General features: G+C 40.0%; 5 protein-coding genes across 7 annotated transcripts; 1 reads left to right on the forward strand and 4 right to left on the reverse strand.

The window, feature by feature from the left end:
* Window positions 1-497: 497 nt before the first annotated feature.
* slc25a10 (solute carrier family 25 member 10) lies at window positions 498-7427 on the reverse strand. Its single transcript, XM_037253322.1, has 11 exons — window positions 7006-7427; window positions 4710-4829; window positions 3669-3783; window positions 3537-3585; window positions 3423-3464; window positions 3295-3338; window positions 3151-3221; window positions 2343-2435; window positions 2179-2256; window positions 2049-2105; window positions 498-1940 (listed from the first exon to the last, which is right to left on the reverse strand). Exons 1-11 carry the CDS (start codon window positions 7093-7095, stop codon window positions 1839-1841), a joined length of 861 nt encoding a protein of 286 aa, XP_037109217.1. The 5' UTR covers window positions 7096-7427; the 3' UTR covers window positions 498-1838.
* A 1166-nt stretch (window positions 7428-8593) lies between these two features.
* Window positions 8594-11651, reverse strand: LOC119126329 (claudin-9-like). 2 transcript variants are annotated; one of them, XM_037257536.1, is made up of 2 exons: window positions 10744-11651; window positions 8594-10239 (listed from the first exon to the last, which is right to left on the reverse strand). In XM_037257536.1, exon 2 carries the CDS (start codon window positions 10156-10158, stop codon window positions 9490-9492), a length of 669 nt encoding a protein of 222 aa, XP_037113431.1. In that variant the 5' UTR covers window positions 10159-10239; window positions 10744-11651; the 3' UTR covers window positions 8594-9489. The 2 variants fall into 2 exon arrangements, with proteins under 2 accessions (XP_037113431.1, XP_037113425.1); XM_037257530.1 differs by having other exon boundaries at window positions 8594-10300.
* Window positions 11652-11777: 126 nt separating this feature from the next.
* On the reverse strand, window positions 11778-14167 carry LOC119126316 (GTPase IMAP family member 4-like). 2 transcript variants are annotated; one of them, XM_037257509.1, is made up of 3 exons: window positions 13768-14156; window positions 13534-13605; window positions 11778-12947 (listed from the first exon to the last, which is right to left on the reverse strand). In XM_037257509.1, the coding sequence occupies exons 1-3, from the start codon at window positions 13775-13777 to the stop codon at window positions 12016-12018; spliced, it is 1014 nt and encodes a 337-aa protein (XP_037113404.1). In that variant the 5' UTR covers window positions 13778-14156; the 3' UTR covers window positions 11778-12015. The 2 variants fall into 2 exon arrangements, with proteins under 2 accessions (XP_037113404.1, XP_037113412.1); XM_037257517.1 differs by lacking the exon at window positions 13534-13605 and having other exon boundaries at window positions 13768-14167.
* Window positions 14168-16708: 2541 nt separating this feature from the next.
* On the reverse strand, window positions 16709-18783 carry si:dkey-27j5.5 (GTP-binding protein Rhes). Its single transcript, XM_037260057.1, has 2 exons — window positions 18141-18783; window positions 16709-17375 (listed from the first exon to the last, which is right to left on the reverse strand). The coding sequence occupies exons 1-2, from the start codon at window positions 18745-18747 to the stop codon at window positions 16846-16848; spliced, it is 1137 nt and encodes a 378-aa protein (XP_037115952.1). The 5' UTR covers window positions 18748-18783; the 3' UTR covers window positions 16709-16845.
* A 444-nt stretch (window positions 18784-19227) lies between these two features.
* Window positions 19228-25696, forward strand: LOC119123280 (mycbp associated protein). The gene is made up of 14 exons (XM_037252281.1): window positions 19228-19286; window positions 19801-19935; window positions 20013-20131; window positions 20646-20829; window positions 20926-21041; window positions 21181-21331; window positions 21829-21941; window positions 22762-22871; window positions 23212-23308; window positions 23400-23592; window positions 23717-23904; window positions 24059-24169; window positions 24858-24953; window positions 25428-25696. Exons 2-14 carry the CDS (start codon window positions 19842-19844, stop codon window positions 25536-25538), a joined length of 1683 nt encoding a protein of 560 aa, XP_037108176.1. The 5' UTR covers window positions 19228-19286; window positions 19801-19841; the 3' UTR covers window positions 25539-25696.
* Window positions 25697-26122: the final 426 nt, after the last annotated feature.

Consider the following 26122-nt stretch of genomic DNA (forward strand, 5'->3'; position numbering starts at 1 on the left):
AAGACATTTAAGAGGATTCCCGGCTACTACCTTCAAAATAAAAAGGTAGGGTGCATTATTTGTCATCGCAACCAAGATGAGTAAAGAAATTCCTGGTTAGACTTTTCAAAATAAAGGTTTTCCTTTCTAAACAGCTGCGCAACTTTGCTCCTTTTTACACTTTGTACTGTGTACACCAGTTTAAATATTTTTGACCCCCGAGTTCAAGTTATTCCACACAAATAAGCTCCAGTTAGTTCAGTACATCCATGCGGTCACCCTGATTTACTATACCTGTATTAACAATGTACCTGCATGCGACGGATGCTTTATGTTCATCTGACCTTTGGAACAGAACCATTTACATGCACTGTATGATCTTTCTACCAATGAGGGTACAGCTACGCATTAGGGCATTGTTTTCCTTAAGTGCATTTTGCTGGGCTTCAGCAGTTGATTCATAAAAGGCATACATAGAATATGCTAAGTGAGATATACATAAATATTAATTTGAAACCTCACTTTTCATTAGTGTTTTAATTAAAAAGTTGATCACTTATTTGCAATAAAAATGCATAAACAACACAGAAGGCAACAGTTGTGTGTTCATACAGTTGGGTTAGAAAGGCTGATCTTTAGGTCACATTATCCAGGACATGCAGCACAAGTCAATCTGGTGGCTTTTAAATAAAAAAATACCCTGGGATGAAGGCGCAAGGCTGATGATGGGTGTGACGCTAATCGCACAATGTCATACTGTCCCCTGGCGGACATACAAAGTAAGGCAACATGACAAGGATTCTCATCTAGGCGGACAAACGGGCACATTTTCACGACAATTTATCACATATAAAACTATTGTTCTCTTTTAACCAGCAACACTTACATTTCCCAAAAAGTTCAAGGGTCGAACAATTTAGGTAATGTCTAGTCCGCATTTCAATAAAGTTCAGCTCTCAAAAATGATCGGATCCCAAGTCATTAAATTGACAGGCATTCAGCACCACTGCTATCCAACATTTGCATTAAAGGGTTCTTTTATTTTTCTATTTAAAAGTCAAATGGGGGATTTGGGGGTTTACCAAATGTACCATTACTATAATACCATGTGATGTTAGTGAATTATTAACAGATTGATGGAATAAAGCCACAAAGCTGGATAGACTAATACTTGACTTCCAGTTCTAAATCAAGTACAATACCAAACAATAGGCTCATGTAAAATAAAGGATATTTGGTCAGTACGGCTGGGAATGAATAACATACAATCACATATCTGACTACACGTATTAACTTCAGTTGTATTTGTTAACAATACATATGCTATTTATGTGGCAATACTGTGTGTTGACCTAATTTGGCACTCATTTGTTTTCCTGGCATAAACTATTACAACAGCAGTCTATTATCAGCATGCTTTTCATCACCTGCGCCACAAAAATGGATGAATAGAATTCGTCTAAATCTAGATGATGGCATTAGAAATTAGTTTAAGTCACAAGAAAGTCTATTATTTTCATGAAAATGTCATCAACTGAGGCTTGTAACTAAAATTTAGAAAAAATAAAAAAATTGAAATTAAAACCACATGACATACCTGAAATCATACAGGACATGTTTCTCTTATCTTATGCTAGCAGGCTATTCCAATATTCCTGACAGCATACCTTTGAATTTTCATTTTTCAGAAATAGCTGGTTCCAGTATTTATCCCTCAAAATGTGCAAACACTCGCTTCACGCCATGACGTAAGGTCGAGGTAGAGCAAGAGGAAGCAGCATGCCCAGGCCACCATGGCTTTTCCGTTCTTCTGAAGTTCACAGCAGAGTGGTTCAACACTGGCCGGTCGCACTTTCCCATCAGGAGACAATTCGAATCCCAAAGTTCTTTTTCAGTTGCTCCAGGAACATGAATGTGAGCACTGTATGAGGAATCAAGCGGATCCCTGCTGGAACAAGGCCCTGACACACACAATGTCAGCAGATCACTTTACAGTGCAGCTTAGAGAGGAAAAAGTAACAACAATACTGCTGAGTCCTGTTATTTTTAAACAAAAGTGTCAGCACTACCTTATAAAATGCCAGGGGACCCAACTTGGCAGTTTCTTGTAAGCAATGCCGTACCCCCTGAAAGTAAACCGACACTGGTTAGATCAGTTCAAAATTACTGGATGAGAATGAAGAGGAAGTGGGCACTCACAGTATACTCTCCTTTTGAGTTCATGAGTCGAGTCTTAAGAACGTCAAGAGGCTGACAAAGGAACGTTGCACAGCCTCCCTGCACACATGAAAACACCAAAGAGCACGCTCTCAGATACACTTTGAGTACATGGTGACCAAGCATTTGATTAGCTCGACACTTACGGCAATGAAGCTGGAGAGGAAGTGTGTGAACATGTTATCTCCCAGCATTCCCGTTCCCAACACAAGCTGCTTGGCCTGGTCATAACATGCCAACTAATGGGTGGAGAAAAGGTTAGTGAAATAACTCATCGGTTCTTTATCATCTCACATCTGAGTCGCAGACTGACAGCCACATACTGTAATTATCTCAAAAGTCAAATAAAAATCTCCTCGAATGTTCTTAGACTCAGAAGCTGAGGCTCCTTGCTAGGAATTTTTAAGAGCTCTCCAAGACGATTCTCAGAATCTTTATGAATATAAGAGGCCCTGGTAGTAATTTGTTAGGGCAATGCAAATATAGATGTGTAGACACCATCATAAAGAATAAGACACATTCGACACAAATAGAGACACCAACATGCCACTTCTTGCGTACACCAACAAGAATCTTGCCCCTGGCAATGGTTTTGCTTCAACAGCAGCCCTTGGTAATTCATGGTCAATTCAGAGCCTTCACTCTTTCATTTGAACGTACACTATAATGCAGACAAACATGCTGATTGCCCCATTCACTACTCATTAATATTTAAATGGAACCATTTCATCCACTTCTCAATTCATTTTAAATATTGATTTAACAATAACGCATGAATGTGCCTTTAAATGACTTCAATTCAATTTAGTTATTATAATAGAGATGAGTAATGATTTTATTTTCGTCATGTTTTGTTTAGTGTTTTAATTAGTTGGACAAAATAAATTAAACATGAATTTCAAAGATGCCGAGGGGATGCATAAATTGGACTGCACAGTAAGTAACTGGACTTGCCTGTCCCACGGTGACTAAGGCTCCTCTGCTGGACGCCATGGTGGCACCTGAGAAGAGCTTCCTCACACCCTCTGAGAGATAGCTCAGGTCAGAAACGATCATGTTTGATTTTGCAGTCGCGGCACTCGTTATCCGTGATCTTACCTTCTCTGAAGACTCTGAAGAGCCCATCGATGGCATGTTTGTAGCTAATGGAAGAAAGCGCGTTTAGGTGCACATAGAGGTTGAACATTAGGTCATTTCATACTTTGGTGACAATTTGCATCACTTACTTTCTCCTGAGTTCAACTGGTAGTTTCATGTCATTTTGCATCCTGGAAACAAACATGCTTAGAAATAAATAACCAGACTTTACTTTAAAGCTAAGTGTGGTCATGGCATGTTACCTGACATTCACCATGTCTGCTGGCGTGCCAACGAAGCCCCCAGTAAAACCTATTAAAGGTACGATATGTTGTTAGTTGATTGTTGTACGGTATTACTGAATGTAGCATAGGTGTGGGTGTGCATGCACAGACCTCCAAACGCTCCCAACATGACTTTTTGGTAGAAAGGCATGGGGCCCTGGCTTTTGTTTCCAAGCATGTCCCTTACAGACTCATAGATGGCAAATCTGGTCAGCGAATAGGACATCTGAGCAGGAGAGGATGAAACAAATGAGACCTTAAAATACAAATCAACAACAAAAAAAGGAAATTCTTTTCTTTTAAAAGGGTACATGAGATGCAACACTTAAAGATCTTCACTTAATTCGTTTGAAAATGATTTATTTACATCAATGTGGCTTTGTTCATCTACTGGTTCTATGCCCTCTTCCACAAGATGGCATAAGGTACATAATTGACATGTGCGTATCCACGTTTTATGAAATGTCTCTTTAAAGGAGTTTTCTTTCAAGTATTTTTCTAATGCAAAATATGCGCTTGATCTAGGACATCCAAATGTCATGCAAATTTAACCATAAGATTTGCATCTATTGAGAGTATGACTAATTTGAGATTTTTTTTTTTTACATTGTTTTTATAGGTGTGCTGGAGCCTAACCCAGCAGTCTTGCAAACAGAGACAAATAACCATTTGCACACACACCTTCAGGCAATTTGGCGTGTTCAATTGGCCTACCATACATGTTTTTCTAATGTGGGAGCTAACCGAAATACCCGGAGAAAATCCACACAGGCACGTGAAGAACATTGCAAACTCCACACAGGAAGGTCGGAACTGGAATCGGACCACTGTGAGGCGGGCGTGCTAACCAGTGCGCCACCTCCTAACTAAAATTTACATTTTAAATAGGATAGTTACATTAAAAAGAGGTTTTATTTAATTAAATTAAAGGCAGAGGAATTCTGTCTTGACATAATTGTCCAGGCATTATCCTGAGTAGGAACATGGTCTTAAGGGGAACCAGAATTGATGGTCGAGAAACTGCGCCGGACCATTTCAGCTTGTGCAAATGAAGCTAATGACGTAGCTTGTAAGTGGTTGTTCATTCATCAAATCAATTGGATTGTATATGACACCAAGGAAACACTTGGCAATAACATGCACATAGCGCACCTGTCTGCAAAGGGAGGCAGAAAGGCCATTGTAAAGAGCAAGCACCCCATTGTTCTTCACCACATGGACAGCCATGCCAAACATTCTCTTCTTTACTTCCTGTTGTGTTTGGAGGTGCACCTGCAAACAACACACACACAACGCATGATTAACTTGAAATTAAAAACGAGTTCTTTCACTTAAGTCAGTTGTTATCGCCACCTTGTCTTGACTTCCCTCCCAGACAAAGGAGCTTTCAAAGACCACAAACCATTTGACATCATATCATGAGCAAACTAGGTTACCTAATAAAAGAGAATGTGGTAACAGCTTCAGAGTAACGTAACATAGTTTTCTAAAGAGGATGTCCTGAGGGGGTCAGCAATTTCACAATGTGACCTTTGTCCTGCTAACGGAATTTCTGTTTGCAGTCCTCTGAGCCTTTACAGCAGTATTGCTGACAATCATAATGGTCATCTCGGATAGATCTAAATTCTACAGATATTTAAACCAAGTCAGATTGAAATGAAAAGTCATTATATCTTTTTACGATCGGAAATTGCAGGTTTTGTATTTGTGGGTATAATAGATAGAAACACTGAATAGGGCTCTTTACTAAAATAGAAGCCGGGTGCATGTGCCTTTACTACATCCATAAAACACAGCATGTGGTGTGTATTCCATCCAAGATAAATACTTTCTCCTGTGAAGTGTATATTTACTTTGAGCAGCCGAGACACATTACTCTCCTGGTCTATAACTCTAACTGCTTAACTACACTTCACCGTGTCACAAATGTAACAGTTATTTTTGCCCTACAACTGCTATTTTTTTTTCTCAGAACAACTTTTAACATGCTGCAAAAAGCCCATGTCTCTTTAAATGCCCCCCTCCTCACTGCAAACCCACTGTCCTCTGATTGGTTTTCAGAAGTTGGCAAAGTGAAACAAAACCTCCCTGCACTTTGGAAGAATGCCGGAAAAAGATGGCCAGGGACCAGACAAGTAAAAGTTGACGAAGCAGATTTGGTTTAACTCTTCTTCTTCTGTCTCTTACAGTCTTAATATGCAACGTGACAGCCTCCATAAAACTAAATGGATAACAGTGTGCAACAGATGACAAATAAACAATTCTTGCACAAAGCTGTTGAATAAAATAACTCGAGTATAATGCAGCTTTGCTAATGTTCCAGAGTCCAACATAGAGCAAATTCCAGTGAAAAGACGAGTGACCACATTAGGCCTCTTCACTAAACGTTAGTGATTATGTGCCTCATGTCAATAATTACACCTCACATGACCGCACCCACCCCCAGGGGCCAGTTAGTGTTGTCAAGGCCAAGAGCAATACATAAGAAGCAGCATAGATATACAGTAATTGATCATATGTAGCAATCAATCAATTAGGCACGAATGATAAAACTGCTATCAATTTAGGATTCAAGATTTTAGAGAATACTTGCAGCTCAGTAAATGAGTCACACTGATTAAGGCTAGTGCTGCTCTTTTGGCATTTCCCTAAATATTTTAAGTATTCCCAAAAGTTCATGAGATGTTGCGCAATAAATAAATAAATGAATAAATAAATTAATGTAAAAACAAAAATAGTCATGAGCCAAGTTAAAAACTTAACAAGTAATGACTCAAATCCCCATATATTGCATAAAAAAAACTCAAGACATATCAATAGGTTACAATAAATTACAAAGATAATGCACAGCTTTGATTGACTGACAAGTATTTATTTGACAATATTTATTTTTGTCGCGGTTGTTCGTAGCAGTAAACAGGCTCACCATTACACATGCAATTTGACTAGATTTTGTTTGTTTGTTTGTTTGGTTTGTTTGCTATCATCTCACTGTTCAAAATAAAGATTTCAATCAATAAATCAAACTCCTCTTACATTCCATATTCAGACTCAGACTGTTAAAAGGTAGATTTGTCATACAATACCACAGGTCCACTTAATAGTCATTCCTGCAGCATAAATATTCACCCACATCACATGAGAAAACAAAGCATTGCATGTCTAACTAGGCTTCTTTTCCTGGGCCATTTTGTGAATCAGTCTGCCATTACTATTGTTATTGTTATTCTTGTGTTACCACCTGCACGAAACCTGTGATCGTTTAGCCAAGTGCACTATGACAGACTAGTTACAGTAAACCCGATCGCTTTACACACTTTGTGCATCCCTCGCGTCAACTATATCCAGATTAGAGAGTGAATGTTGTAAATCATGATTGTTGTTGAAAATAGCTGCAGGCTGTGGCAAGGCCTTCGCCCCACGAAAAGGGGGTCACCTAAAACCTCACCTTGAGGAGATCCAGAGGATGCGTGCAGCAGGCGGCTCCGCAGGACGCCAAGCCGCCGAAATACCACCGCGACATCCGTTTCTCGGTCATGGCTGCGTCCTGTACCGTCTCACGGTGCAGCTACAGCGGTGGCAGCCTTCGTTGCTTCCCCGTCAGTCCGCTTGGGTGGACTCTGCGCTACCACTGGTAATAGTGGTGGTAGTAGTAGGTGCACGTCCACGGACCCGCCGATAACCTCGTTAATCTTCAAACATTGTGCACTTTGGCTCCTGATGTACCGCGCACACTCCCGTCACATTTATGGAGCCGTACAGCGAGAGTGAGCGTGCATGCAGGGCACATTACTGGTGTGCAGCGATCCAGGAAGCAGCTGAAATCCAGAGGGGCGGAGCAGCCAATTGACAGCGTGGAAGCTGGAGCTGCCGACCCTCCCCTTGACAGTCGTGCCAAAGACCTCGCTGGTCACACACACATGCAAACACACGCGCATGCACGCACGTAGGCCCATGCCACTTGTCACACACTTCACGGTCTTGTGTTGAGAATCTTAAAGGGGCATGCCCTCCACCCTGCCGTGGGCTTCCATTTGTGTGCGATGTCTCAGCTAAAGACCTTGTGCTCTGCATTGTTAGAGATGTTCAACCTATGCTCAGACATGCCAGACATCCTTAAATAGAGTAACTTTAATATGGGTTTGTGTAAAATAGCCAATGTGTGGTAAAAGGTTGTGCATCATTAAAATGATGAATCTTCACAGCTGAGTGGTAATATTCATAGTCCGCACATGTATGGCAAGAGGCCCCCTCAGTGAGGCATTTCTCTCTGGCCACCCCACTGAAAAATATCTGGCTACACCCCTGCTTACAACAATACATAAATACATCATTACTAGATATATTTAAAGGAAAAAAACATGACAATGATTGCAGCTGTAAAAGTTAGAAACATGATCCGCTTGAAAAACTGTGGAGCCCGTTACATAGACTATCTCAAGCATTTTACACATTACGGACAAAGAAATGTACTGATATTGGTCTCTCTGATCAAATTCTTTGCTGGTTTGATAGTATTTCGCTTTCGAGTTTAAATGATGCTAACGCCTTGTCTTCCAGCGTTATAAACAGCATGGTGTTAAACTGACTCCAAAGAAATGTGAGCTGTTCAAAGTCAAGTTCCGGGGGAAGTTAGTTGGTTGGTTTCGTCTCTTATTATAGGTCGTTCATCCCCAACTTACCATACTAGCTCTATCAGTCCTCCCAGTTAACCTGTGCATCAATGTTTGGCATTGCTGTTTTCTGTGCACAATCCTTCACCTGTAGTGATGAAATTATTTCATCAACTTCAATTGGAGAGCTCAGCTTTGGTGTCTGCTGCCCTCGTGTGTCGCAATTGATAATTACAGTAATTTATTATTCCTGGTTCAAATTCAGATGTGCATAAATTATATTGTATATTTGTTCGGTCTTTGACAGCCTGCTTTTATGTGACAAAATAACACCGTTCCTCATAAATGAAAATATGCAGTGATGCAATGATAACAATTTTGTTGTTTTCAGAACTATTCAAAATCACTGCGGACTCACACAGATATGTTTGTACATGTTTTATTAGGTGCTAATTTTTAGTGATATAATCTGTGGTGCACAAACAACAAATGAAGAACACACTGCAAGTCTTGACAATACCAAACGTCCAAATAACACTAATATTGGATTTCAAACGGGTAAATACATACTGCATCTATGTGGACTCCTGTATATACAGGTCCACTGATGCACGGACATTAGTAGTGAAAAGAAAAACATTTAAACAGTCCCTTTGTATAATATTATTTTATGTTAGATAAATTAATAAATTGATTAAATGATGTATTCCAACAAAAAATATTTATTACATTTAATACATAATATGAAAAACTCAGAATTATTTCTGTTAAAGTAATATAGCTCAAATCTACATTTGCAAATAACACTTTCATTGTGTTAACTAAAAAATGATATTAAAAGCACCCTATTTTTTAAAAAAAGCCCACAATTTAAGGAAAATAATGACGAGTGAAAATAAGCCTAAAAAATAATTTAAAGTAATGACAATTCGACTGCTTCACCCTGAATAAAAAAATCACGATTAAACAAGAACAGTATTTGTTTCTCTCACTCTTTCATTCTCTCGCGCTCTGACATGAACACACATGCACAAACACACACCCAACACACACTTCCACGGACAATAAACCTCTGTGTGCTGTCTACCCACTCAAGTCACCATTACACACTTGCAGAGGCTGAGTGAAATTTGACAAATGCACTTTATGCTACACACATTAGTAAACAGCACAGCAATTAACACCCTCATTCTCTCAAATAAAACCATTTATGAATTTAATTTTTTATCCTGATGTGATTTATGAGTTGTTCATGCAAAACAAAACATATGACGGTCAGAATTCAAACAGCTGGTACATCCGAATAAATAAAACACCTCTTAGACATAAGCTTTTTCCTGTGGCTTTGCTTCTGATCCCGCTGCCCCCGAATGTGGGTTATCTTTTGGTGCTCTTCTAACAGGCAGTGCTCCTCTTCCTTTTGGAGAAGAACCAACGTGCAGTAGCACGCCCGCTAGCAACAGAAGCACACTGGCCACCCAGCCCAGATAGAGTGCTGGTCCCAGCTCTCTCTTTAGAGGTGCTGCAACATTTTGATCGTAAAAGTCCCTGATGACTGCATAGGCGGTCCAACATATGGGAATCAAGAAAGCCAAACCAGCCACAATGAAGAGCACCCCTGCGAGCCTGCTCAGTCGATCCTTGAGCGCTTGGTTAGCATCACCAAGGCAGTGGGTGCATTTTGCCCCCATCACCCCGAGTAGGAGGGCCAGAATGCAGAGGAGCAGAGAGAGGACAGTGAGGCTCCGTGCGGCTTGAGTGGACGTGGGCAGAGCCAGCGTTGAGTCGTACGTCTTACACTGGATCTGGCCTGTGGTCTGAGATAGGCAGTTCATCCACAGTCCTTCCCACATCACCTGGGCGATCACCAGTTCCCCACCCACGAAGGCGGACACGCGCCACAGAGGCGCCGCGCACACCAGAATCCCACACACCCAGCCGAGCACTGCTAACACCAAACCCAGCAGCTGAAGACTCGTCGACGCCATCTTTGCTGGAAAAAGCCCAAGGTCTCACTTTGAAAGAACTCTCATACAAAACTCCCTAGGAAGCCTTAGCGTGAAGAAGTCCTGGAAAGATGTGTGAATGTCAAAAGACACCCAGATGAGTCCACTTCTTCAATACAGTGATCTGCAGAGATAACATGTATTGGCCATTTAAAATCAAACTTCAAAAATTGCATGTGAGTACTGAAAATATTATGCTCCAAATCACAGCCATCAACAACAAAGCCGGTATGTTTCACCGTTGCTAAAAACAGGATCGAGTTGACATCAGGAACAATGGGATTGATAACTTCTCTATGATTTTCTGGCAGGGCTTTAGGGTCAGATGAAAATTATACTCTTTTCCTCTCCAAATTTCCAACCCTTGTCTCCTCATTATTACAGTAGTGCCCTATCATTGCTTTACTATCACCAATCGCTCCTATGGGTCAGTATGTTCGAAACAGTACGAAGTGTTAAGACAAATAAAAATAAACGAAACATTTGTAGAGTTAAGTTACTTGATAAAAAATAGCAAACCAATCTCTTTTCTAAAATGTATTAATCTAGTAAATGTAAGTTTCTTACCGTTTTGATTGGGTCAAATATGAGTGTCCTCAGTCTTTGACTCTTCTCTTATGACTGGCCAGATTATTTGCGCAGGCCTCGTGCTGAAGCGTGTAGGAGGGCTGCAGTGTGTCATACTGCATACTTAATACTCACACGCAGAAAGTTATTCCACAAATGACAACACAAGGAGACTTTGTTAGAGACGCATGCTTCAGAAGAAAATCCCAATGATGGCTACCCATTATGTCATTTGTCTGAAGATAAAGTATTTGTTGTGCTAAATTCATTTTATTTTTCTGAATTTTCTTGAAAAGCTTTTTGTAAAATTAAGCACGGTGTTTAAAAGAAGAAGAATGGTAATCTTGCAAAGTTCATGATCAAAGTTGTGGTTGTTCACCTCTCAAAGAAATAAGCGGGTCAAAATATATGGCCCGAAGTTTCAAATTCAGGTCCAGAAAGTAGAGAGCATGCCACAGTTTAAACAACTGGTGCTTTTATCAACCTTGACCTCATTTACTTGCCAGCTCAGTTGATTAGAAGTACCTGTGGCTAAAGCCAAACTGTGGCAGGCTTTTTACTTCTACTTACCCTACCAGGAAGAAACACTACAACCAAAAAAAAATCATGTCTTTAAAATACTGTAAATAGTTTTCTGACAATGTCAATAACATCAACAATATTATCTTTGTAAAGGCAAAATTCATGTTACAGGTTCTGTTGGCCTTCATGTGATGGATAAATTCTGTGACCTCTTGTTGCACACTCATTGAAGTCACGAATAAGGTCATAGTAGTCTCAGTGGTCTCTTTCCCAGGAATCCAATCTTTTTCCTGCATTCTTATGTTTTGTGTTTGAGTGACGTATATTGTGAGGTTACTCCTCAGGATGTTTCCCCTCTCAGTCTTAAATACGAATGTCGGCCGACAGACATTAGCCATTGTCTTTCATTTCCTTAAGGGAAGCGAGCTTGTAATGTTTCTAACTACAGCACATGACTGCTTCAATAAAGGATACGACTAAAATGATTATTTAGCACAGTTGTGACACTTGAATAAAGCTGCTGTAATGTGCTTCATTTATTTAGATTCACACTGTAAATTAAAGGTGAGAATTATCATAGCGTTCACAGTTTAAATGAGAGTTCGTATCCCGAGGTCGTTGCGTAGTTCGGTGAAAATGATTTAATTCTGTAAATGGATGATGCCGAAATAACATACTTCACTCATTTACAGTCAAAACAAATACTGCATGCTGAATATGGTGCATCATGTCCTTGGCACTGACCTCCTTCTATATTGGAAAATCTGATTTAGCTTTGCATCTAATTCCTTTCCAAAACCAAAGAGCAGCTAAGCCACATAAAACTCCCAAGAGTAGAGTAGGCGCTCCAAGCGCCAGCGCCACAGTGGTCTCGGCCCCCACCGCGATCACCATGCCAGCCAACACCAGCACCACGGCGGCCGCTGAGGCCACACGGATGTTCCTTCTTTTCGACTTTTTCTTCTTTTCCTTCTCTCTCTCTTGCCTCTCCCTCTCCGCATCCCACACTTTTCTCTCCTCCTCCTTCTTCTCTTCCTCCTCTTGTTTCTTCCGTTCTTCTTCCTCTCTGAGCTTGCTTTGGGCTTTCTCGTACATTTCGTTTGTGTAATGTTTCCCGCCGTTGTCTTGTATCATTTCCTTGATCATGGTAACAAGCTCTTTGACCTGGACTCGATCATCTGCGTCGTTGTTGTTGAAGGCGTGATATCTGCGTCCGAACGTGATGGAGAGTCTACGCAGCTCCTTGCACTCCTTTAGGGCGTTGTCAGCTTTGGCCTGGTCTTTGCATGTGAATAGCATGATGGTGTACATGGATGCATCATCACCAAAGTTATCCTGGATCCACTTCACAGCATTTCTCTCCTCCTCGGTGAACCTCACGCCGAGCCTGATCACGAGTAGGAAGGCGTGAGGGCCCGGCACCGACATCTTGACACATTCTTCTATTCTTGACTTTAATTCTTCCTCCGTGATGGCCGTGTCAAACAGGCCCGGCGTGTCAATGACCTGCACCGCGGTGCCATCCACTTCCCCGTTCTGCGTCTCACAGTGTTTGGTCACCGACACCGGGCTCGGATCCTCTCTGAAGGCAGCTCGGCCAAGTATGGTGTTTCCTGTTGCGCTCTTCCCAGATCCAGTCTTCCCCACTAGGACGATTCGAAGACCTCCAGACAGATCAACAGCTGTAAAGGAGATCACGATTCGGTCATTAGGCCTGACCATATCTTTCAATTTGGTTTTGTCATACAAGTCTGACTGTGATTTTTGTTTCTCTGTATAACTGCAACAAAAGAATTAGGTCCAAAAAGTATGACACAGAGCCAAAAATATATATATATAAAATAAAATAATTAAAATAAATAAAATACTAAAAAAAAAATAATAATAAGATTAATTAATAATTAATAATTAATTAATTAATAAGATTTTACTTTAATACTTCTCCAACTGTGTGACTCAATATATAGACTGTAATGCCTCAAAAAGTGGAATATTTGACACTGCTTGTTAGATTGTGCCAGTGGTCAATGATGTGGCTGGTCAGTGTAATTTTAATAAACACAACTCGTTAGTGTCAGAAAATATCTAAGATAGTGTGAAGTTATTCTATTCAATCTCCTAAACTACAATGATTGCGAGGACATTGTACAGCCTGGAAAGCAACAAGCAACATTAGTATTTGAGTATTTAACTTGAAGAAATTGGTTGATCAACTTGGGACTCACAATAATCATAAAGACAAAGGATAAGGATATAGAATAAGCATACCATCGACGTTATGCAGACCACACCCATCGGATCGAGGTAGAGTTTTCTGCTTCTTTTCTCGCAACGGTATTGCTGAAAGGTCAAATAATCATGTAGACACACCAAGGGAAATGCATTATTCATCATTGTTCAAATTTCTGTTTCTGTCTTGATTATCACATTCAAAGTACGGTAGAAAGGGCAGTTAACCATCACACAATCAATCTGTTATTTCGGATCAAATCTTTGTCTTACCTTCTGCCATTACTTTAAGTGTGATTTCCAGTGAGCCAATCTTCCTCCAGATTTGAATTGAGATCAAGCCAGCTTTGCCCGTTTGTTTGACTGGCAAACTTCTGGAAGCCCGGGATCAGCACAGGGGCTTCCTATTTCCTTGTATTGTCTTTAAATTCAATTTGAGACTGAATCCCCACATTAGCAGTCTAGCGCGCTCTGTATAACCTAAGAGGGTTGGAGAATCAACACAACTTCCATGTTTTGATATTATAAAAGTAAACACATGACCAGCACTCCTCCTCTTCAACTAATTAACATTAGTTGATTTGACTTGTCCTTTTGCTGAGCCGGTTTGTTGAGAGGGGAGGGAGAAGACATCACATCCTTCCTTTGGTGACTTCCCCTCCCCTCAAAAGCCAGACATTATAATATCTTCAGTCAAGCCTGGAGTGGCCCCTCTAGGGCATCAGGAGAATTCCCACTCAGCTGGGAATTTGTGCTTTTCATAGACCTTTCTGAGATGCCGCTTTCTCGTTGCAACGACATTTCTACTGGGAAACTCTATGGTTCATCATACTTTAGAATTCTATGCCGTTCTCATGCAAAGTGTGATATACAATACACAAAAGTTACATGATCATGTAACACAGATTTTTTTTCTCATTTATGCGTCAGTCTCCCCAGTTTCCAGTCACCTTAGAAAGCATCATTTCATTCAAATTCAACTTTTAATATGACTTTAATCTACAGTCGATGACTGAAAAGGAAAATTCTCACTAAAAGCAGCTCTAAAGTAGATTTGTTTCTCGTACAGTTTTGTTGCAAAACCCAATTAGGTTTTGTATTTATTTGTGCTACTGATTACAATCAACACTCCCAGTAATATGCAACAGCATCATCAGCATCTTTAATTTGACCTAGTTAACTAAGAAAATGCACATAATTGTACAATAAACAAAAGCAATTGGAAATTAGTATTAGTACAACCATGTCGTATAACAAACACACATTGCACATAATTGTACTATAAAAAAAGCAATTGGAAATTAGTATTAGTACAATCATGCAGTATAGCAAACACACATTGACCACAAGCAGTAATTAATAAGATAAGATGAGTGGGTTGGACACTGACAGGTGGCAGGCTTATTTGTTTACGTATGTGCTTGTTCTTTGCTTCTGATTGAGCTGCCCTTTCATATACTTGCGTGACTCGTTGTCCACATATCTGTGTTGAATGATATCTCCCAGCTGCTGTGAACTAAGGACTGAATGGACTGTTGACAAACACAACACCCTCACAATGATGCTAACATTTCCACCAGATGTCTGATGTCATACTGACTAAAGAGCGGTTAAGGTTATGATCCATCTGTGCTATGTCTGTGATACAAGTATATATTTAAATGCTGAGAAAGGTTCGCACCCAGAAGCAATCAACACAATATTTGTTTGGATAATCTTCTGTTTGTACAAGCTCATACAATGTTGTCAAGAAGTACTGTATTTAGAAACTGAATTTTTATGGCAAAATATATTGCTTTATAAGAATTATATCATTAAACATGGGCATAGATAATCCAGCAGTGTTACATTCTTTAATAGAAAGAACACACTGATGAGCTCAACAAAATCAAAAACACCTAAAAAAAAGGAAAAGACAAATAGTCATTGCTCAAAGAATCATAGAAAGACTTGCATTATTTCAGCAGAAAGCCATAATGATTATATTTTTCAATAAAATCAATTATTTTAATTGCAAAAACAAAATCAAATGGTACACGCAGACGGACATATGGACGGCCGGTCGGATGGACGGACGGCCGGATGGACAGACGGATTGATAGATGGATAGCTGCATGGTAGCAGGGCGGAAAATCACAACAGCTTCAACTAAAAAGTTAAAAAATTACAAAACAGGACAGATCTTACGTAATACTGCACATAGGCACAGTCCAAGCATCGTTATCCTCATTTTTCTTTTTCCATCAATGAAATATAATACAAGACTGAACTGAGCGTGAATTTCTCTGAGTATCTGAGTTTGCCATATGCGGCATCAATCAGTGAAACTTGATGCTGCATATTCGCAAACTGTGTACCTTGTGCATTTCCGACCCCAATATGGGAGCACGCAGTGTGACCTCATTGTTTACAGATGACTGTTCACCTGTTCAAATGTGTGTGGTTTTGTCTGTGAGTACATAATTGACACTAAAGTGTGCACTCCACCTTACTCTAGGCACAATATGTGTCTCTTATATACCTAAAGATCACCTACTACTAAAATGAATGGCTGAAACCAGTCAACGCATTTTTATGTTTCCATTAATGCAGCTGCTATTACTATTATTTATCTATTTATTTCGATCTCGTGAATACGACGGGCTGTGATAATCATGGGGGTTGGGATTAATTGTTGTATGAATTTTACAATTAAAATCAATTAACGTGACTAATTTCATTACGCAGACTCATTGGTTGCTGCAAGCTGCTCCGAATCTTCCTCAAGGGAAAAAAACTGAACAAAAAATCATGATTAGCGTTAAGTCGACATCACACCAAAGATGTCAGAGTCGAGTAGTTAACTTGACTAAGATTTAATTGCATACTGGTTAAGAGTGGCTCTAGGAACACAAAACAATTAAATGACTGGGCAATCCTATTTCTTTGTCACTGCTGTTTTTATGTCCTAAAACACAACATTGTCTCTATCTGCTGAATATAGTGATTTCTTTATTGTTTTTATTCACTAACTTGAGCTTTTTTACTATACGGGCACCCTCCCCACAATATCATGACGATTATTGCATCTTGAGCTTCATGTCGTGATCCTATTGTGACATTTGGATATAGGTCGACAAGACAAATAAAGCGACGAGTTGACTACTCTGTACAAATCCTAACACATACAAACACAGAGACACACAAAGAATGAGTTGAAAGGAAAATAACAGACTTCTTCAAAACTGAGAAAAACTCAAGATTTATTCTAATTTCATGTGACATGCAACCGAGAAAACACACTTTCTATATAAATAAAGTTTTTCATGTCAGAGGATGTTGTTTTTTTTTTTTAACAGTGTGTTTGGTCTCTCACTGTATCTGACATCTTTCTTTTGTTTTGCCAGTCTTGTGTGCACTTTGTGGTCCAGTGACTTGTCGTAGCTCAGCGCTGAAGCTCGGCCTACTGGCCAGCGGGTACAGCAGGCCGCAGGCGTCATCGTCCCCCATCAGTTGGACTGGAAGGTGACCGGTGCGCATGGCTTGATATGAATGGAGTGACAATTTGCGGTGTTGTGACGGTCCAGTTTCAGCCGGAAGTCCGCCTCGCTTTGCCAAAGCCTCAAATACTTTCTCCAAATTGGTGCTGTCCTTTGCTGAGGTTTCAAAGTAGGCGCAGTTTTCACCGAGAGCACGGAGCACCTCTGCACAGGAGACTTCCCTCTCACCTTCCTGGAGATCGACTTTATTAGCGCAGACCACTAAGGGGAGCTTCTGCTGAGTAAAATTGTGTGGGACTTTAGTTAGTTTGGATTTGGCTGCCAGGATCTCCCGTCTGAGAGCGCACACTTCTTCAAAGGAGCTTCTGTCATTCACGCTGAAGACAAGCAAAAAAATGTCCCCTGTAGAAACAACAATATGGATTTATTACTTTCAATTAGTAATTTACACTTTTCATCATGGGTGTCAAATTCATTTCATTTTATGTGAAAATATGATAGCTTGAAACAATACTTGCTTGACTTCTGTTCAAATCTAGTTACGCATATAGTCAAATAGAAGCGCAATTATTTAATATAATTGTGTAATGCCGCATACTGTAGTCGCATGCCACTGACTCTACCCTTCAATTCCTAAAACGGCAGTTGACAACAATTTCCTAAAAAGACAAGATTTACACTGTTGATTCTGTTCATTTTAAATGTGATTAAATCTTTGTATGTTTACACAAATGCCAATTTGTTTGCTTGGCATTGTGTTCACTCAATATATTAAACAAAGAATGTAAAAAAACAAAGGCAGTACCTATCCAATTGATTTTTGGCACAGGGTACATTACAGCATAGCAATCAAATGAGAGATTATCATGGCTGCTGTGAGGAATTTGTCTGAAAATGTTTATTTATTCATTAGAAATATTTCATTCCATCTCTCTAAGACAACAACCTGCTGTGACTGGCAGGACGTTTAAATGCTCTTCTATTAGATACAAGATCACCTGTTGTCATTCATACAACAGAATAGCCTCCTGCAAATGTTTAAACAGGCTCAAATTGTGAGTAAATTGACACGAAATTTCAGAATTCACTTTTGAGGCTGATTTTTTTCCATGTATGAGTGCCTTAATGGGGAAATACGACGTGCAATATGATAAATAATATACGCACCAGTAAGGATAGACAATCGCCGCTTGGCTGGGAAGTGCCTCTCCCCAGATGCATCTAAAACATCAATTTGGTAAGTTTCCCCGCGTATGCGGAACAGTTTTCGGACAAAATCCTCGGACGTGGGCTGGTACTCCTCCACGAATCCATCTCGCAAGTACCGCCGCAGGATGGAGGTCTTGCCGACTCTTGGCGCACCAAGAACCACGATGCGTTTACAGTTTTGAGGCTTGGTAGAGAATGAATGCTCATGTCGGGGTTCTTGACCTATTTGCCGTCGCCGCGTTTGGCAATGAAGAAGCAAAGCTGCCAGCTGGTCTAGTGGAGAACTCTTGCACATCTCACAATGAGTCGGCTGTCTCGTGGTTGCGCCCGGGCGCGTCTTCTTGTCCTGCCGCCACTGAGACGTGGCTACTTTAAGTATCCCCAAACCTACTTTGATCCCCGACAAATTGAGGTTTTGCGATGCGTTTTTGTACGCCAATAGGACTTTGGAGGACCCAGAACTCTGCGCGTCTCTGCTGTCAATGAGCTGGGAGCTATCCGGAGAAGAGCATGTGCAAAATTGCTGGGGTGTCTTTGCACCAGTAGATATGCTCCCAATTTCCATCGTTTATGTAAATTGTTCTATCCGTGTGTGAAAGAGCGTGCTAATATTTGGCTCCGTGACTCCTCTGTTCTGCTCATTTATAGCCTCAACCACGTGATCCATCTGCGTCATGATGCTCGCCGGAGTGCGTTTTTCACCATGCACATTAAGATCTTTTGAGTGATGTTCTGAATCTTCTGGTAAAACCTGGATGAGATCACTGAAGTGACTCAATATTTAAATTCTCTGGCGAGAAAATGGATTGTTTTTTTGTTTTTTTAATTCTATTCATTTTATCTTGTAAATAATCATTTTGGCCTGCACAATAGTGTGTTGTTAACGTATTGGTGGTTTCTATAATTGCAGTGTAACAGTAACAGGTGACTGCATTTCCCAATGAAGGACCTCTCCGATTTGTAATTTACATTCTCTCGTCACACTCACTGACGTGTGTCAAGTATAAGTGTGCGGCAGCACTAAGCATTACGGTAAACACGTGTGCGCAGTTGCTAAGTGCATTTGACAACAACCCAACATGCGCAGCTCACTGCCAGACGACGGCAAGTATTTGAGTGAAAACTATGTTCAGTAACTCTGCTTGTTTGTGAATTGTTTGTATGGGTGATGGTTTTGTGCTATTTTGTGTAGAACGTATATCCCCCGTGAATAGTTATATCCAATGCATAAAGACGTCATTGAAACGAGCACCGTAATAATGACGCATTCCAAATATTTTTCCTGCACAGGAACGAATCCTGCAATAATATGTTGAGTATCCGTACATGTGTCATTGATCACTTTGGAACGTTGCTGGGATACGTCAGTGTATTTACCATCTTAGATGTGGCAGATCTTGCCAGTCTAAACTATTGCATGCAGTCGTGAATTCTATAAAGCATCTTTGTGCATAGTAGGGATGTAATCACAATTTTCAAATGTAACATAGCAAATGTTTTTTGTGCGGTGCGACATAGAGGAATGGGTAGAACTACACTAAGATAAGAGAAAAATTGTGGTTTGTGAGGTTTCGATGATCTCTTCCAGCTGACTACTGTTTTTGATTTTCCGTTGCAGATTCATAAAACAGCAAGCTACAAACAACAGACAACAAGCCTATGGCTCATGCGTTCAAAAACCAGGCAGCAGATGTGAACAAAAACACTCATCTACTGACTCGGCACCTTGCATCTCAATCTTTGATGCATTTAGGTGTGTTGTGTTCACAATGGCACAATTCTCAGCACGGATGTTGTACTTATGGAGAAAATGTGTCTATTCTGCAAAAGGCATGTCTTCAGGATCTGAAGGCTTTCAGTACGATGACAGTGGGATGCTTCTTCCTCATAGCATCCTGGGTACTTTGGATGGCTTTCGAAAGTACCTGGAGATGAGAGGAGAGACAGAGGTGAATTCTAAATGTTACTTTTACATTTATACATATTATATTTATAAATAGGGCGGCTCGGTGGCGCACTGGGTAGCACGTCCGCCTCACAGTTAGGAGGGTGCGGGTTCGATTCCACCTCCGGCCCTCCCTGTGTGGAGTTTACATGTTCTCCCCGGGCCCGCGTGGGTTTTCTCCGGGCACTCCGGTTTCCTCCCACATCCCAAAAACATGCTTGGTAGGCCGATTGAAGACTCCAAATTGTCCCTAGGTGTGAGTGCGGGTGCAAATGGTTGTTTGTCTCTGTGTGCCCTGCGATTGGTTGGCAACCGGTTCAGGGTGTCCCCCGCCTACTGCCCGATGACGGCTGGGATAGGCTCCAGCGCTCCCGCGACCCCCGTGGGGACTAAGCGGTTCAGAAAATGGATGGATGGATATTTATAAATATATATTTACACGTCCTTGCATGAATTGTTCTAAAATGATTCAAATGATTATCTTTTTAATCTTTGTATCCATGTTGAACCTCTTCCAGTTGGTTCGAAAAATACCCATTTCTAGAAGAGACCCTCCATCCCAGGTCCTAAGGATGCATCCTCCCGAGGGAGTACAGAACCAGCAAGATGTTCCTTCAGGCCAAAGAAACATCCAAGCTAATGCCCTGCAGAATTGGGATGAATACATAAGGCAGCGCAAACGACAACAGAACAACTTATCTGGTGAGCTGATTATAAATATAAATATATTTCCTGTCAAAGCGTTTGGTGAACTCTTGGTGTTTTTTTATGTATTTTGACAATCCCATCTGTCTCCAGGACGCCTCCACAGACCAGTAGAAAACTTACTGATGAACCGAGATTACCCTTTCAAAGAACTAGAGCAGCAAAGAGAACTTCTACGTCGAGTCTTGCCACTCGTCCAGTCAGGATATGTATGACCCAATTTTTTATCTATGTTTTGTAATCTGGATCTGTTTAATGTCACTTGCCAAATAATAAAATACAGAGATTTATTTTGACTGTCTTGATAGGATCTTCAACCTCGTGTATATTTGCTTCAATGCCATATAGGGGGAGCGTGTGGGAAGTGAATTTTGGAGCTTCCCCCAACGGTATGGAAATGAATTAAGTGGCATCAGAGCCACTCTGACACAGACGGAACGAGGCATTCGGAAACCTGTCACGATTATTGGACAACCACACAGCATACTGCAGGAATCTGGTAAAGTATCCCACACAGAGTCAAACACACACAAACACACACACATGCACACACTGCATCAAAACAGATCCAAGCAATGCGAGTGACTTACTGCGACGAGTTCAGCGACACCTAACGGGGGAAGCTGAACATTGCAATATGTAAAATATTTCAGTTAAGGAGCTTCTAGATACCGATTTATTAACCATAACAGAACCATAATAATGAGTCTGGTGATTACTGTTATTTTTGAGCAACTGTGTTATAAACCTGCATTTGCCATTGCAATTATATACAATAGTGAGTCTTGGACCTGCTACCTTCCATTCCCAATGCCTGACATACTGTAGTGGCTGAGCTGTAATACACTCGGCCAAAGCCTTGTTTATTCATTTATTCATTTATTCATTCATTCATTCATTCATTCATTCATTCATTTATTTTATTTTATTTTATTTTATTTTATTTTATTTTATTTTATTTTATTTTTTATTTATATCCTTCTGGGCAATGTTTAGGAATCACTTGTGCTGAGTTGCTGTATCCAGCCTCTCAGATTGTGGACCCAAATAAGGACATGCATCAACGTGCATTTCAAGAAGTCCTGCAGGGCTTGGAACTCAACAAGAAGGTAATGCAAATGAATTTATGTATTTCATCCCCGAATGCGTTTTCTATATGTCAGTCTGGTTCGCCTTAATATATCAATGCAATCTTCTCTTCTGATTTGGTGATTTACTTTATAAGTACATAATGCCAACTTGAAATGTTTAACATTTAAAGTGATGCTACTAAAATCACCAAGAAATTTCAGTGTTTGCATATTTCATTTAAAAAAAATCAACCACAGAACTGACACAAAAATATTCAAGTTCTTACATATGCAGTGAAATTCCTTTTGTATGTGTTACGGATGTCCAAGTGTGCCCTTGCAGTACTTTTGTGCAACCTAATTACTTTGGCTGAGACAGAAGGGAATGTCCAAATTGTCAAAAAGATTTGTTGATTGGCCACATTATCCAGTCCCTAGCTGAGGTATCAGAACATCAATGTTCTGCATTATAATTATGATATCAGCAGGGGCAACCAGTTCTCAATTACTCGAACGTACCAGGTGCACATTATGGACTCATTTATTCATATTCCACCCTTTTCAATTATTTGTGCTGTTGACATAAGTAATTATATCAATGTGTTCTATTGAGCTGTAGACTACCAATATATGTGGAGAATCTTCTGAAACACCTGAAATTATTGCAACATGGTGAGACCACAACTTCATGTGTGGTAAAAGATGAAAAATTATTGAATCTGTAATTTGACCTGAGACTTAAAATAGGGAGAATTCTGAGCCAGAAAATGCACATACTTTATACAAAAGGCATGTGTGACATGCTTAGAAGATAGAGTGTCATAATTTAAATAATCTGAATGTTCCATTTTAATTTTAGGATCTCAGTAAACTGGAGGTGATTGGTTCCAGCGTACCTGTTGTTAAAGACTCCCACGGTGTAATTTTGGAAGAGGAAGAGAACGATTCCGAGATAAAAAATGAGAAAATGTGAGTAATGTGTGTCATCTTGCTCAGGTAACTGCGAGACAATCCTGATGTCCAGACATCGCTCGAATTGAGGGAAAATGGTTGACTTACATTCAACATAACTAATCAATATGTCATTAAAATGATTTAGAAGCTAATTTTAAAGATATTTTTGTTGAATTTCCAATGTGACATGTAATTTACCACCATGCTGAATATCGATTTCATATAATTTGTAGCTCTCTTCACATTATGTGCCAATACCAAATATTTGGTAATAATAATAATAATAATAATAATGACTACCATCCTCAAAAATCAGATTACCAGCGTTCGTATTTTTTGTTTTATTTTCTTCCAGTAAGTCACTGGAAGATCAGTCTGATACTATCCACATTCCTGCCATGACGTTCGCTGGTCGGCGAGCAAACTGGACCGGAAACACTTCCAGTCTGCAGGTAAAGAATGGCTTTCTTCCACTATTGTGAGTATATTGGTAGTTCTGTCGAATGTCTCCTACGTTTATCAGATCTTATATGTGTTGACCAGGGAACGGTAGGAATCAGCACGACAGTAGTATTTGAGGCTCGTGTTGGGGAACGAGTTCCGTCTCAACTGGAGATATCAAATGTGGGCTGCACAGCCCTCCTCTTCAGCTGGCAGCAGCTTCCTCTGCAGCAGAACTTCTCAAACCTGCAGTCCCATTCAAGCCGCCCACATTTCTACTTCAACACCTCCTCAGGTCACATCATCACTTGTTTGATGGATACTACAGGGTTACAGAAATGTATCTTTGAGAGTTTTGTCTTGACGTCAAAGCAAGACTCAAATTGCTTAACTTTCCATCATTCTTCTCTTCCATTTAGGGGTCATCCATCCAGGTGAGACCTTGCAAGTGGAGTTCATTTTCAAGTCCTCGAGGCCAGGCATTTTAACTGAGCAGTGGCAACTCAAAACCCACCCATTGCTGCTACAAGGAGCCTCAATTCAGGTCACACTGAAGGGGGTTTCGATTTTGCAGGACAGAACAGCAAATCAGAGACAATACATAGAGGTATGATCCACATTGTCAAGGGAACAAACTACATTATTTTACCTTCTGGTATACTCAGTACAGTGGCGCCTTGAGATACGAGTTTAATTTGTCTGAGAAGGAGTGGAATGCAGAAAAAAAACTGTTGTTATTGTTGTTGTTGGTGTGTCTACAGACAAAGTTGGAAGAGACAGCTCGACTGGAACTTTGCCGGAGGATTGTGTATGAGGTACTGCGGGGAATTCAGACTCCAGAAAGGTCCACCTCTCCTGCAGAGCCATACACGGTATAAAAAAAAAAAAAAAAATCACCTCTTCATCTAATTTATTGGTGCATAGCTATCTGATGATCTTGAACTTCTCACTAATGCCCCTACATTATAAAAAGAGTTATGTTGCCATGTTACCTAACTGGGTTGATTGAGAAGTTGATTAAATTGTTTAAAATAGGACCTAGCCAAGAGTCTTAAATGACCCAATTACTGAGAGATCCATCATGAGAAGTGTCATTTGAATGATGATAATATGATGATAATATGACAATATAATGATAATATAGTATGACGTTATTTTGTGTGGTTTTGTCCGTGAGTACATAATTGGCGCAAAAGTGTGCACTCCACCTTACTCTCGGCACAATATGTGTCTTCTTTATAACTAAAGATCACCTACCACTAAAATGAATGACTGAAACCAGTCTTAACTAAACTTTACAGTGAACCCATTTTTATGTTTCCATCAATGCAGCTGCTATTACTAACATGATTGATTGATTGATTGATTGATTGATTGATTGATTGATTGATTGATTGATTATTATTATTATTATTTTATTTAGATCTAGTGAATTCATGACCCTTTATCCAGTCAAGCTAGTGCCAGTTGCGTTTGATTCTTGCATCATCACAACATCCTGATTCAGACAGGTTGTTTTGGTGAATTTTAGTCCAACATTTTATCCTTCTTTGTATTTAGTTGCAGTATATTGATCAATCAGAGGAGGACCTAAATAAGCTTCTGCAAGAAATGAATCCAGAACACATCTGGGACATCTCTGATACATCCAGACAGGTAGAAACATTATGTGATAATGTACTTTAATAAGACATATTTACATCCTCTTTATATTTGCTGTGCTTTCTTTGCCCATTAAACCATTTGAGAAAATAACACAAACTTAGACTGACTGATAGTATAGTTTTGCAAATAAAATGTGAAATTGAGTAAATTTTCACACAAGAGGTTTTAGCCCAATGCCAGCAATTTTATATTCAGTGTTTTTTTTCTCCTCTTTCTAACAGATGAGTCACAGGTAAGCTACAACCTACTACTCTTAGGGGAACTATGGTAACGGAAAACTAAAGATTTGGAGCTGCATTGGTCAAAAGCATTTTGCTTTAAAATGCCTCAAACAACTCTGTTTGCAATCTCCCAAATTTACATAAGCGGTAGAAAATGGATGGATGGAAGTCACTCAAGATCTCTACAGTTAGAAACAGTTCAGTATTCACTTAGTCGTCATGAATATAATTATTTTTTTGACAGGCTGATCCTCTGGACGATGAAACGGACTCTCGGCGTGCTTCGATGGATAAGCTCAATGATGATGAGCCAGATGCAAACTGTGATGACACGCAAGACAAGACAGTTGAATGATGGAATGAATGATTTGGGTGCATCAGAAATAAAATGATAAAAGTATCCAGGACTACAGTCATATCTCTGTTCAAATTTTATTACATAAAAATATAGGGCCAACATCATTTTGGGGATTGCAATGTCTTGGTGCACCATCTGATATATCCATCCATTTGTTTAAAGTTTAAACTCGTTTTTTTGGCGGGCCGCATTGTAGTCATAGCTTCTTTCGGAGGGCCATTATGACTGTCAACCCAAATAAATGTATGAGCACCTCATATTATATACAGTAAAAGCTACAAAACAAACTGACAAATAACTCATTTTCAAATCAGATGAGTAAAAACTGGTCAAATATTAAAAAAAATATATTATTAAAAGTGAAGACAATTTGCAATTCTAGTCATGACACACGAATTCGCTGTACAATTTGTCTTTGCGGGCCACATAAAATGATGTGGCCGGCCGTATCTGGCCCCCGGGCCTTGAGTTTGACACCTGTGGTTTAAACACTGCAGGACTGCAATTTCTCTTTAAATTGTGAAGGCTCAAATATGGGCCGGACCGTGCTCCTATTTAAAGCATCATGATCATGAAGTGTA

Source organism: Syngnathus acus, chromosome 1 (assembly GCF_901709675.1).
Source record: "Syngnathus acus chromosome 1, fSynAcu1.2, whole genome shotgun sequence".
NCBI lineage: Eukaryota > Metazoa > Chordata > Actinopteri > Syngnathiformes > Syngnathidae > Syngnathus > Syngnathus acus.

What these genes read in the sequence shown, in the direction of transcription:
- slc25a10 (XM_037253322.1), bottom strand. Translation starts at nt 7,095, where the DNA reads ATGACCGAGAAACGGATGTCGCGGTGGTATTTCGGCGGCTTGGCGTCC. An exon ending in CTGCCTCCCTTTGCAGACAG is followed by an intron (nt 3,784 to 4,709) that starts GTGCGCTATGTG and finishes TCTCCTGCTCAG; the next exon opens with ATGTCCTATTCGCTGACCAG. An exon ending in CCTTAGTCACCGTGGGACAG is followed by an intron (nt 2,436 to 3,150) that starts GCAAGTCCAGTT and finishes TCCACCCATTAG; the next exon opens with TTGGCATGTTATGACCAGGC.
- LOC119126329 (XM_037257536.1), bottom strand. Translation starts at nt 10,158, where the DNA reads ATGGCGTCGACGAGTCTTCAGCTGCTGGGTTTGGTGTTAGCAGTGCTC.
- LOC119126316 (XM_037257509.1), bottom strand. An exon ending in TGGTCTGCATAACGTCGATG is followed by an intron (nt 12,948 to 13,533) that starts GTATGCTTATTC and finishes TCTCCTTTACAG; the next exon opens with CTGTTGATCTGTCTGGAGGT.
- si:dkey-27j5.5 (XM_037260057.1), bottom strand. Translation starts at nt 18,747, where the DNA reads ATGGAAATTGGGAGCATATCTACTGGTGCAAAGACACCCCAGCAATTT. An exon ending in GCGATTGTCTATCCTTACTG is followed by an intron (nt 17,376 to 18,140) that starts GTGCGTATATTA and finishes TTGTTTCTACAG; the next exon opens with GGGACATTTTTTTGCTTGTC.
- LOC119123280 (XM_037252281.1), top strand. Translation starts at nt 19,842, where the DNA reads ATGGCTCATGCGTTCAAAAACCAGGCAGCAGATGTGAACAAAAACACT. An exon ending in GCTTGGAACTCAACAAGAAG is followed by an intron (nt 21,942 to 22,761) that starts GTAATGCAAATG and finishes TTTTAATTTTAG; the next exon opens with GATCTCAGTAAACTGGAGGT. An exon ending in CTACTTCAACACCTCCTCAG is followed by an intron (nt 23,593 to 23,716) that starts GTCACATCATCA and finishes TCTTCCATTTAG; the next exon opens with GGGTCATCCATCCAGGTGAG.